Consider the following 13,613-nt stretch of genomic DNA (forward strand, 5'->3'; position numbering starts at 1 on the left):
TATTGAGCTACCAAGTTTTTGGAGCCATTACCAGGGATTATGAGAGTTGTGAAAAAGTATTGTTCACAATTTCGCGCACCAATAGGTCTGTTTTATACTTACAAATATTATACTTTTGAGTTTTAGTGAGCATGAGACTTATCAACAAGGAACACGATGGATGAGAGCTAAAAACCATAGCAAAAACTTTCCTACATGGTTTAAAACACGTGCTTTGCGGCATGATGTTCCAAATTGGATAGAAGAGCTCTCTAGAGGACCAAGCCAATGTGCAAAAAGATATTCTGGTTATTTTATCAACGGATATAGATTTCACACTAGGCAACGTGAGGTTAGACGCAAGACACAAAATAGTGGTGTTACTTTAGTAGCATTAACGACAAGCTTTGCAAGCACAAAGGATGCAAATCCAATTCATGAAAACGTTTCTTATTATGGTAGAGTGAATGATATCATTGAGTTGGACTACTATGGAAATTTTAAGGTTACATTGTTCAAATGTGATTGGTATGAGGCTAGGGAGGATGCTTATGGCTCGACATATGTGCATTTTAACAAAAAGTGCTATCATGAAGAGCCTTTTGTATTGGCATGTCAAGTGCACCAATGCTTCTATGTGCAAGATGCATTTGATAAAAATAAACATTATGTAATGAAGACTATTCCAAGGGACCTATTTAGCATAAGTGATGAAGTTGCCATTGATGCTGAAGATACTTATGAAAATGAGCCATTTGATAATTCGACGGTTCCTTCTATACCTAATGATGATGGTGAAGTAGAGTTGGTAAGGAATGATTTGAATGAAGTTCTAGTCGATGTCGCAAAAGAAGTCTATTTTTCCCAAGAGTATAACACAGGATCGGATGAAGAATATGATTCTGAAGACTTTTGAGTGACTTGTTTCCCTCTTTTATGGTATATAAGTCAAATTTATCGCTTTATATTAGCAGTATTCAACTTGTTTTTCCTCTTTTATGTTCTGATTTTAATTTCTTAGAATTTTCTGAATTTTTCTACATCTTGATTATGAGTTTGTGTGGGACATATTTTTCTGCATTTTGAATTTTTTTGCATTTTTCTGCCTTTTGAGTGAAGAATATGATTCTGAAGACTTTTTGAGTGACTTATTTCCTTTTTTTATGGTATATAAGTCAGATTTATCGCTTTATGTTAGCATTTTTCAACTTGTTTTCCCTCTTTTATGTTCTGATTGTTGCTTATTAGAATTTTCTGAATTTTTCTGCATCTTGATTATGAGTATGTGTGGGACATATTTTTCTTCATTTTGAATTTTTCTGCATTTTGAATTTTTCAGCATTTTTCTGCCTTTTGAGTGAAGAATATGATTCTGAAGACTTTTTGAGTGACTTGTTTCCCTCTTTTATGGTATATAAGTCAGATTTAATGCTTTATGTTAGCAGTTTTGAACATGATTTGCTGAATATTGTGATATAGAATTTGGTAATTGTTTGTTACGGTTTACCTCTTCCCCTTATTAGATGCATATGCAATTGTATTTACATGGCTGTTTTAATATTTTTATACAGCAACCTAATGGAAAACGGAGCAACTTCAAAGAGGAAAAGACTGGTAAAAAAGTATCAAGCTCATGCAAAAGTTAAGGAATTTGAAATGAAGGAAGTATCTTCTGCTGCGAAACTAGTTCAGAATTTTATAACCAAAGTTGATAAAGGAAGTAATCAAGCCAAAATAGCACAGGAATTTTATAACCAAAGGTGATAAAGGAAGTAATCAAGCCAAAATAGCACAACAGCCTAGGAGAAAAATTTCAGAAATTGGAGACAAATATAGTAGGGAGAATTCAATGGAATGGAGAAATAAAACACTTGTAGACAATGTTATGAACCGGTCTTTGAGGTCTTCCCAAAACCAAGTGAGGAGTAATGTTCAACTAGAAGAACAACCAATTCCTAAGAAGATGAAAAGCAAGGCAAAGTGTCCAGCAATGGCTCTTGATGTCTTTTTGCATACAGAAGGAGTAGAAGTGGAAAGGGAAGAGGAAGATGACTTTGAGTCAATTGGTGAGGATGTTGGAGCTACTGAAAAAGAACCAGCTAACTTGATAAACTTAAAAAATAACTTAAAGCGTCCAGCAATGACTCTTGATGCTTTTTTGGGTGATCAAGGAATTCATGTGGAAAGAGAAGAGGAACAAAATGAAGTTCCAACTACTGAGGATGCTAGATCTAGGCCATCCCCGAATAATGGAGAAAATGTTCATATCCCCTCTGAGGAAGATTATATTGGTGAACATGAAAGTGACAATTTTGATGTAGAAGGAGATCAAGTTATGGAAGAGGCTCATGTAGAAGGTGATGTAATTTAGTTTGTTGCTATTTGTTTTACATTTTCTTTTTATCTATGAGCATGGGGCTGCCCTTTCCATACCTTTCACGGCTGTCTTTGGTTTTAATTTGTACTATTTCTCAATTTTTAATTTAGATACTTCAAAGGTTAAAAAGACTCGTGGAAAAACAAGATGCCTAAAGATTTATGCAAGAACTTGGGAAGAAAGGGAGGAAGTGACTTTTGATCAGGGAGCAGCCGTGGGGCCAACAGCTCAGAGAGTGAAGGATTTAACTAATTTTATTGGAACAATGGGAAGGAATAGTGACTTTATTACCTTGATGTACACTAATTGGAAAGATGTGCCTAAGCAAATCAAAAAGCGCATTTGGAAGTATATTAATGTAAGCTCCATTTATTTTTATGTTTATGCCATCTGTTAATAATTATTTTATGCATATGATATGATGAAATTGATGTGTTTGTAGTCAAAGTTCATTCTTCCAAAATCTTCAAAGTTATGGGTGATGACTGGTGTTCAAGGAGCATGGAAGCGTTACAAAACAAGAATAAAAAAGAAGCATTTTGAACCATATTCTGGAAACATTGAGGATATGTTGGTGAATCGTCCTTTGGAAATTCCAGAAATACAATTTCGGAAGCTAATTGCATATTGGAGTATTCCAACTGTCAAAGTGAGCTAGAGGATTTCAATTATTATTATTTGATATGATCAAGTATAATTCTTTCAATTTTTATATTTTTTTCATCATTGTTTATTTTAAACACAGGCCATGTGTGTTATAAATTCTGAAAATCGCAAGAAACAACAATGGAGGCATAAAATGGGCCCAATCAATTTTGCAAGAGTGCGTGTTGATTTGGTAAGGTCACATTTGAGTTAAAATTCTCTACTTGTTACTTCTCCCTAATTTTAGTATGTTATAACTTTGTAATTGTTATCTTGATCTGTAGCGTGAGAAAAAAGAGAACAAAGAGGAACCAAATCAAGCTGAAATGTTTGTTGCAACTCGGAATGGACTAAAAGGGAAAACACTTGATGTAGAAACACAAGCTATTATTGTAAGTTCCTCTATAATTTTCTTGTTTTAGTAGTTGTTTTATGACTGTCATGGATGCTATTTTTTTTGCTGTTTTATGGCTATCGTGATTATTGTTATCATATCTATTTTGCGGCTGTTTCATGGTTGTTTCATGGGCGGTTTCATGGCTGATTTAGTTGCTGTTTTATGGCTATCATGGTTGTTGTTTTAGTATCTACTTTATGACTATTTTGTGGTTGTCATGGTTGCTGACTTGCTGCTTTCTATGTTTATTTTGTGGTATCTATTTTGTGTCTGTTTCATGGCTGTTTCATGGGCTGTTTCATGGCTGATTTAGTTGCTGTTCTATGGCTATTTTATGTCTGTCTCATGGCTGATTTAGTTGCTATTCTATGGCTATTTTATCCATGTTTTATGGCTATCATGGACTGCTATTTTATGGTTATTTCATGGCTGTTTTATGGTTGATTTAATTGCTATTCTATGACAATGTACAACCATGTTATATGGCTATCATGGACTGTTGTTTTATGGCTCTTTTATGGCTATTTTGGATTGCTGTCCCTATTAGTTATCAATAGGTTTTTGGATTCTTTCGTTGAATTTTTATCACTAAAAATAGACATATCATATATTTGTGTGTATAGGATAAACTTGATGATCTCCAAGAAGCTGGAGAAACTCCTACTAATGCATTTCAAAAAGTTTTTGGTAAAGAGAATCCAGGAAGAGTTCGATGTTATGGAAGAACTGTTACAAAAACTTCTCTTAAGAAAAATAAAGAAATAGATGAAATCAAAAAACAAAGTGAAGAGAAGGTAACACTAAATTGTTGTACCACTTGAGTATACATATTATTGTATAGCTGATGTTTTGACTATGATTTTTTTGTTCATTTAAATTTGACTACAGCTTTCTTATTGTTGGAGGAAGTTTTTTGAAGACATAAAGACAATTCTTGCCACAATGGTGAAGCACAAAGTCTTCTTGGTTTTTAGTGGACAACTTAGTTTCTTTTTTGTTTAAGTTCATTAGCAGAAAAACATGTATTTTGCTTACTTAGGTTTATTATTTATTTGACTTGGTAACTTATTAGCAAGTATATATGTTAATTGGTACTTGGAAGACCTTTCTATATATATATTCAATATATATTATTATCTTATTCAAATGCGGGTGTTATATATTCTTCAAATATCATATAAATATAACAAAGATAAAAAAATATTATTTTAGATATTAAAAAAGAGAATCTAAGAAAAATTCAATAAGGTGTTGCTTTAGGTATTAACAAAAGACAACTATAAATAAACCTACATAAGTGTTGCATTAGGTCTATAAAAAAGGCAACTTAAAAAAATTTGGACAAGTGTTGCTTTAGGTCTATGAAAATGCAACTTAAAAAAACCTGAACAAGTGTTGCTTTAGGTGGAGGAAAAGGCAACTTAAAAAAATTTGTACAAGTGTTGCTTTAGGTATATGAAAAAGCAACTTAAAAAACTCTGGACAAGTGTTGCTTTATATATTAGAAAATACAACTTGTAAAAAGTGTTGCCATAGCGTTTCGTATAAAGCGTTGTGTTTGGGTGCTCTAAGGCAACCCTTTCACGGAGTTGCTTTATTTTGAGAAAAGGCAACGTTTTTTGAAAGTTGCCAAAAAAAGGGTTCCCTTTAATATACAAAAGCGTTGCCTTAGACCAAAGGTAACGGCCGTATAGCCAACCCCCCAAAAAGCGTTACCTTTTGTCGGAAAGTGTTGCCTTTTATCAAAGGCAACACTTTCTCTTATTATAAGCAACATTTTTAAAAGGTTGCCTCAGCCTGAATTTGTTGTAGTGTAGCACATCAAACTCAAATATTCAAATCATATAAATCACATGCAAAAGTTAGTTACATATCGCTATTCATATGCATTCACTTAAGAACAATTAGACAAGTAGTTGAGTTTACTAAATGTATAACAAATTGACGATGACAAACATGTTGACTTGGGTTGATAATAATCCAAGTGAGTGATCTAGTGTGCAGGCCGAAATTATTTTATTGTAGTCTAATCATATGAGACATGATCCAAAGTTGTTAAATAGAGGTGAAATTAAACCAAGCCCAAAGCAAATCAATTGAAAAGGAAAATAATTCTAAACTTCTGCTAAATTTACTCCAAGTGTTGGTTAGACAAGAGAGAAGAGTTCATCAATTTTTTTTTCATTCAAGCACCAAACAAGAATGAAGAAAAAGCTAATCAAGGAAGTTAATGTCAAATCAAGCTAAGCAAAGGCATGATAAGCAGAGTTCAAAAAAAAGTTAAAGATAATTAATTTTTTTTAACATGCAAGTCAATTGCTCCACATTTTCTCTTTCTCTCTAATTAAAGAGATAGTAACAGTAATATAAATGATATAAATAAAAAGATTGTGTAATATCACATTTTTAATAAATATAATGAATGTGAGGCATATTAAATAGTTGAATGGAGTTTATAAAAGTGCACGTACTCTTGACTTAAATTACTTGTAAAATAGTTGTAACAATTATAAGAATAATATCAATAAAAAAAACGCAAAGATATCAAGTATTTTCGGTAAAAGACCTTAAAAAATGAATTTGCATAGGAAAATTTGAATGATGAATATATTGTATGCATGTAAAAGAAGGAAAGAAAGGAATAATGCCATAAAGATAACAGGTCATCATACAACAACATATATGATAAATAATAAAATAGAACATGACGCATGCCAAACATATATAAAAAGGTAATAAAACATAATTTTTTACTATCTTTTTTAAAATGTATATATATTGTTTTGACCTTTAACACATGCACATTTTGATCAAATAGTTATGGCAATAAACCTCAAACAAAAATATTTATGGGCACACTACTTTGACTATCAAATGATCACATATCACATGGAAAAGATTTCATTGTATAACACTAATTATAACTAAATGATAATAATTTAATCTGGCAAATATAAAATATGGCCCTGTGGGATCAAATGGCTCTGATACCAAAATGTAACACCCTAATGCTCTTAAATTGAGTTAAGCTTTATTGTGAATTATATTTAGTAGCTGATATTCAAAAACCTTGCGAAATTTTTTTTTTAAAACAAATATAAAATAATTTATATGTGTAAAAATATTAAATAACTAGTTTTTATTAGAATAGTTACTAGTTGAAATATATAAGTAGATCTGGAAATTTTAACATGGAAAAAGGGGTGTGCTAAACTATGAAGGCACAACAATGACAAGCTTTACTCATGCCAAATAATCATAACAAGAAACATCATAGTTACAATTGCAATCACTCAATAAAAATAAAACAAGACACATAGAAAATCCTAATTCTCTTAATTTGTATAACTATGGCTAAAACAATCGCATATTCTTCCTTCTTAAGGTAAACGCTTAATGTTTTGTATCTACATTCTTGATAGTTCGCTTCTAATAGTGCACTTGTCTTTTCACCTCAACTGAGCAGTGTATTGCTTTGTGCCGCATCCTTCCTGAAGATGGTACGGAGAGATAAAGGTGAGAAACAAAAGTTTCTCAATAGTTTATCTATATGGTGTCATCATATCCATCTCCAGCCACTCTGAGTTTTAAAATAAAAAACAGTGATAATGCAATGTTGTTCAATTATTATTTTTAAAAGTCCTTGTTAGCCAAAGTGATGTGACTTTTAGATGCTTCTTATTTACTTATGTTATGACATGTGTGATGCATATAAAATGCCTATAGCGTTAAAACATATAAATATAAACTCATAAAATTTGGTATGATGTCCTCATAGGCCATAAAGCAAGGCAAAACAAATAATAAATAAGAGAAGAATAGTAACATCGCCACAGATAAGTCAAACAGAATAAATCTGAATAAAATAAAGATCTTAAACAATGTCATACATCATACAAAAGGAATTTTGGATAAAGGAAGGATCTTTAAATGCAATCATAATCATAAATTAAAAAGGATAAAAGAAGAACAATCATGATCATACTTTTCATTGTACTTTCCATTACTTTTTTTCTCGTAGCTTTTATGGAAAGTATTGAGTTCAAACCGGTATAAAAGGTGGGAGTCCCCTTCCCTTACCAAAGGTTCTTATCCCAAACGTTTTGGTGATCACCTTCTCTTACCGAAGGATCATATCGATATCTTGTCTTTGGGAGTCACCTTCCCTTACTGAAGGATCATTCCCTCAGTTCAATTTACAATCAAGGTTATTTAGACATACAAAAGAAAAGAGTTATATCAACAAAGATATCTTATTATATAAAATTGATGGGAGTCCCCTTCTCTTACTGAAGGTTCCCAAAAGTTTGCCGATCACCTTCCTTTACCGAAGGATCATCTCGATTATCTTGTCTTTAGGGGTTACCTTCCCTTACCGAAGGATCATTCCCTCAGTTCTTTAATGCAGATAAGATTGTTATTATAATGTATAATATGTATGAAGGAAAGAGACATTATATCATGACATGTAATGCTAACATCTATATCCCAAAAACATTTAACAAATGACATAAAAATTAGCATAAAGCCCTCTACCTCGAGTGAAGTTTTGATAGGTATTCTGATGCAAATAAATGCGATTTGTTAGTGAAGAGAGAATTGTTCCATAGCTATACTTTGTGTACACTAGAATGTTTTGTATAGAAAAAGGGAATAGAATGAAAAAGGAAGGATCAAATAGCTCTCAGCTATGTGCAGATTATGTTAAGAGGCTTTTAGCTAAAATCTTCAATCTAAATCATCACTTTGTGAGCCCTATAACATTTTCTACATTTGGAATTTGGAAATAGCTATTAGAGATAAATTTATAGAGAATTGAATTAGCTTAAAAACGAATCTTAAACTAAGTCAATCGAATAACTACAGCTTGAGATATTCTTAAAATACTGTTAGTATATCAGGCTGGCTGATAAGAGCGCGATTTTCTACTATGAACTTGTAACCGATTTATCTACCTAATTTAATTTGAATTTGATTTTATACTGAACTTAAGCAATAGAGCTAGTATTCTTATCTTTTTATATAACTAAATATCATTCAAATCTAATAGATGTAGAATTAATTATGACTATATTTTAAAAGGTTGTTTATTGTCGGTTAGAGATTTACTACCACTAGTGTTTTCATGTGTTTAAATTCTAAATTCAAATCTTAAATCATTACCATTTTAATTAATTAATTAGTTATCAAAAAAATGACTTGATTCAAAAAGTTAGGATGTTACACTATTGGTTGCAGGTGGATCTTTAAGATCAAATTCAAACTGAATGGCTTGATCGAGAGGCGTAAAGTGCGTTTAGTCGCTAAAGGATATAGCCAGTTGTGAAGGCTGCAATGATTTGAATCCTCCTCTCCATAGCTGCTACAAACGGGATTGCCATGTTCAGTAACTAGATGTCAGTACCACATTTTTATACAGAAATTTGCACAAAGAAGTAAACATAAAAGTTCCACCAGGGTTGTCCGTTTCAAATCGCAACTTAGTGTGCAAATTGGAAAAGTCACTATATGGGTTAAAGCAAGCTAGTAGGCAGTAGCATGAAATGCTATGTTTCGAACTTAGTGCTTCCGATTACATACAATCAAAGCATGACTATGCTTTATTTACTCGAGCTTCAAATTCGACCTTCACAGCAATACTTGTGTATGTCGACGACCTAGTGCTTGCTGGAAACTGTTTAGAAGAGATTAACAGGATCAAGAAGATGATTGATGATACATTAGGAAACTAAAGTACCTCACTGGGATGGAAATGGCATGCAGTAGCAAAGGCATTGCACTATCACCACACCCATGGATTATGACCAATGCCAAGCCTATCACCACACCCACGGATTATTCAACCAAAATGTCCAAAGATTGTGCTGCACCATTCCAAGATGTTTCCTTCTATTGAAGACTCGTTGACTGCTTACTATATTTGGCCCACACGAGGTCTGATATCAATTTTGCCGTTAGGAAGCTTAGTCAATGCCTCGACTGTCCCACTATTGTTCATAACCAAGCTGTGCTTTGCATATTGAAACACTTCTAGCTTGCCCCTGCCCGAGGTCTATTTTTCCTGCATCTTTCGATTTGAGCCCAACTGCATACTCTGACTCAGACTGGGCTGGCTGCCCGGACACACAGCGATCAATTATGAGGACATGTTTCTTCTTGGGGACGTCTCTTGTCTCTTGTCTCTTGGAAGCGCAAGAAACAAGTGACCGTGTCCTGCTCCTCCTCTAAGACAGAATACAGGGCACTAGCAGTGGCTGTTCGTGAGGCATAGTGGCTGGCCTTCATGATCATTGAATTCGAATTGCCTCTCTCAATGCCTATACTATTGTACTGTGACAACAAATCTGCACTACACATCGCCGCTAATCCAATTTTACATGAGCATATCAAGCACATCGAAGTGGATTGTCACATCATGCGCGAGAAAGCTCACAATGGGTTAGTCAAATTGCTGCCAATTCATTCCAACAAATAAGTTGCGGATGTGTTCACTAAACCATTACCTTCTGGCCCATTTCCACTACAAGAAAAATGCTGATTATCGTCAAGATTTACCATCGGACAAAAATGGTAATGTTTTCGTCGGATTTACCATTGGCAACCACCTAGAATTCGTAGGGTTTTTTAATTACCGTCGGATTTGGTTTTCTGAAGGTAACTCTGCCGGTATTTTTTTGAGGAAAAATAAAATAAATTGATGCATGCGATCCATTTTGGTAAATTGGTTTAGCGTGGGACATATCCAATGGTAAAGGTGGCGTAAATTCAAACCCTTTCTCACTCATTCAAACCCTTACCACCATAACCACCGTACCCCTCTCTCTCTCACGTTCTAGCCCAGGCCGCCGTCGCCACCCCCTCTCTCTCGTGTTCCAGCCGCCGCCGCCATCGCCACCCCTTCCCCTCTGCCAATGTCTCCTTCCTCTCCTTCTTCCCCTCCGTCTCAATGCCGCCGTAGTTCTTTTCTTGTTCTCCAGACTGCAGCTCTTTGCTCTGGCAGCTAACGACTACCACCTCTAGTGTCAGCAACAACTCAGTGTCGTCGACTTCTTCCCTCCTTCTGCGCTGCTTTCTACACCCTGCATTCAAGGTACTTTGTTTAAGCTTTTTATTTTTTCGAATCATGTTAGTTAGTAGATTGGTTTAATTAGTTTAGTTAGTTTAATTTAGTTATTTTAGTAGACTTAGGTGGTTAGAATAGTTTAGTTTAGATTTATAGGTTTTGATTTTTGCTAAAAGTGTCTGTAACTATTCTGAGGTTGCTTATTGAATTAATGGAGAAATTACTGCTGAGTTTATTTGGATAATTGTTTGATTGTGCTCATTCACTGTGTTAATTACTACTTTGTTGTTTTGATATTCTGAATTTGACATTGGAAGGTCCAACATTGCTTTCTGTTCATTGTGCTATTTAGATTTAGAGAATCCTATGGAATAATTCGAGTTATTTGAAATGTAAAAGAATTGAAAATTTTGTTTATTTTAGCTACTGAAAAGATTGAAGGTAAATATATAGGGAGTACACAAGTGTATAAATAGTACTTGTTTATTTTATACCTATATATTTTTTTGGTGTCATTGATGTTGAATTTTGTGAATTAATATTGCACAGATTACTTGTTAGTGCTAAGTTATGTTGAATTATTGAGATTTTTGCTGACAATGTTGCTGAAATTATTGTTGAGATTCAATAATAAAGAAATTATTGCTGAAGTTGTTTGATAATTTGATATTGCATACATGACGATAGGCAAAGGTGCTGCGGATCAGGGTGCTGGTCGTGACCGTAACCGTGGTCGGGGTAGAGGGAGGGTTTCTTCCGGTACCCCCGGGTCTTCTGGATCCTTTTCCTCTACTCCGACCACCCTGGTCATGCCACATGTTGCAAAGTGAGCGTACCAGCCATTTATCATGGTCCTTAACCCCAACTACGTGCTACCATCCATGGCGACGACGCCACCTTCGTCTGCTCAACATCCCGCATCCACAGCAACACTACCTTCAGTGATGGATGCCGCGGTTCTGGAGTCTAGCCATGGAAACGAGGTAGCATCTGATGCCCCTCCAGGACCTCCTATCACACGGTTGCACATTTGGCCTGATGGCAGCATGGGGTAAGTAACCTGTTATTTCTCATGTATTTTCTAGTTATCATGATTACGATTCCTGTTATTTCTGAGGTTTCTAAAACCTGATTTCTATTTAGTGGATTTAGATTGATTTAAGTGTTGGCTATTGTTTTCTACTTTTGATGATTATGATTCCTGTTATTGCTGAAGTTTCTTGAAACCTGATTCCTGTTTAGTAGATTTTGGTTTATTTAAGTGTTGGTTATTGTTTTCTACTATTGATGATTATGATTCCTATTATTGTTGAAGGTTCTTGAAACCTGATTCCTTTTTAGTGGATTTAGGTTGATTTAAGTGTTGGTTATTATTTTCTACTTTTGATGATTATGATTCCTGTTATTGCTGAAGACTCTTAAAACTTTATTCCTATTTAGTAGATTTAGGTTGATTTGGATTGCCTGTTATTGTGGGTTGTTGTCAGGTTTTGCCGAACCCAAACGCGTGTACTCAGGAGATGATGAATGTCATCAAGTTGATGTATGAGCAGCCGTGGCCCAACTACACGAAGATCCCCGCTGAGACCAGGAAGTGATGGTTTGAGATGTGAGTAGTAATTTTCTTTACTATTTATGTTTTAAAACTTTTTAGCTAGTTTAATTCCTGTTATCTTGTTTACCTAAATTTAAAACTTCTTTATTGCAGCTGCACTTCACCTAGGATGCTGAGCACAACCTGACCATCTGCAAGATATTCGATTATAAGATGGATCGGCGGTTCCAATAGATGATAGATGACGTAAAGCATGGGCGGGACTAATGGACGCGCTAGCTCTGACCAGATGTATAGAGGACCTGTTAGCTCATTGGAAGACTGATGTAGGGTTCAAGCATCGATGTCTCAACAACTGAGCTAATAGGGCATCCCCCAGGTCGTCCAAGTATACTGACGGCTCGGCGACCTTCATGAAGACGAAGTTCAGGCTGGTGTGTAGTTCTTTTAATATTGTTAATAACTTCATTATGTTATCTGTTTTGCATATCATTACTAAGCATCGACCCTGATGCAGCTTGTGTAATATCTAAAATTTTTAGAAGATCTTATTAAGAACTACTAATTTAGATTTGTTTATCATTAAGTATTTTAATCCCTGAAATTATTCTATTAAAGATAATTAAAACAAATTCTGTTTAAAAAAGTGTTTAAAACAATTTAAGGTTTTATCTGATTTTACAATTATTGAATTATTTTCTATATTTAAATTATAAAGTTTAGCAAATGTAAAATAATAAGAATTTTATAAGATTTGGTTTAAATAATTTAAATTTTGGAATTTAATATTTTAATTCTTATAAACAAAGAAAATTAATTATATTATCTTATATTTTAAATTAGAATATTTAATTAAAAGTCAATTAACAAATTGATAATTAAATAATATTTTTAAAATAATTTTAAAAGGATTAATTTAAAAATTAATTTAATATAATATCTCTTAATTTTATTAAAGTTAAACAAAACCTCAATTTGCCCCAAATGAAACCCTAATTCCCAAATTAAACTCTAACCCTAATTTACATTACTCTTAACTTTAATTGTAACCTAATTTACCCTTCACCACCACTAACCCACCGCCACACTCACCCCACCCTCACCTATGCACTCACCCTCAACAATAATGACATACACACATAGAGAAAGAAACAAAAGAAATGGAGAGAGCAATCTAAGAGAGAGAGCAGAGGGAATCCGATAAGAAGAAAGGAAGGGGGAGGCTCGCCGCTGTCGGAGCTAGGTGCCACCGCTCCCGTCGCTGTCGCGGAGAGGAGGGATAGAGACCTCGCCGCACCGCCTAGTTCACTGTTCTGCTACCACCGATCTGTCTTGAAGCTGCCACTGCCGAGCTGCCATTGATGCAAGGAACCGCGCGCGAGAGAGACAGGAGTCATCGAGGGAGAAGAGGTCGTGCAAAGGAGGGAAGCGTTGCTGCTTGCGCCGTCGCCATGGGTTCGCCATAGCCGTGGAGGATGCTAGAGGGAGGGTGAGTCAGAGGAGAAAGAAAGCAAATGGGATCTGAGTAGAGAGAGTGAGAGACGCGATGGAGGGATGAGGGAGGAGTTGCCGTTACTGCTGAACTACCGTGGAGCAC

At 34.6% G+C, this 13,613-nt stretch overlaps 1 protein-coding gene across 1 annotated transcript; it reads left to right on the forward strand.

Moving 5' to 3' along the window:
* Window positions 1-1,828: 1,828 nt before the first annotated feature.
* On the forward strand, window positions 1,829-4,400 carry LOC107485168 (uncharacterized). Its single transcript, XM_052260625.1, has 7 exons — window positions 1,829-2,336; window positions 2,467-2,714; window positions 2,799-3,005; window positions 3,102-3,194; window positions 3,286-3,393; window positions 4,022-4,192; window positions 4,287-4,400. The coding sequence occupies exons 1-7, from the start codon at window positions 1,829-1,831 to the stop codon at window positions 4,398-4,400; spliced, it is 1,449 nt and encodes a 482-aa protein (XP_052116585.1).
* Window positions 4,401-13,613: the final 9,213 nt, after the last annotated feature.

This window comes from Arachis duranensis, chromosome 4 (assembly GCF_000817695.3).
Source record: "Arachis duranensis cultivar V14167 chromosome 4, aradu.V14167.gnm2.J7QH, whole genome shotgun sequence".
NCBI classification, from domain to species: Eukaryota; Viridiplantae; Streptophyta; class Magnoliopsida; order Fabales; family Fabaceae; genus Arachis; species Arachis duranensis.

Excerpts from the sequence above, each read along its gene's own strand:
- LOC107485168 (XM_052260625.1), top strand. The coding sequence starts at position 1,829 with ATGGAATGGAGAAATAAAACACTTGTAGACAATGTTATGAACCGGTCT. Across the intron at positions 2,715-2,798 it reads GCATTTGGAAGTATATTAAT|TCAAAGTTCATTCTTCCAAA; the intron begins GTAAGCTCCATT and ends ATGTGTTTGTAG. Across the intron at positions 3,394-4,021 it reads TAGAAACACAAGCTATTATT|GATAAACTTGATGATCTCCA; the intron begins GTAAGTTCCTCT and ends TTGTGTGTATAG.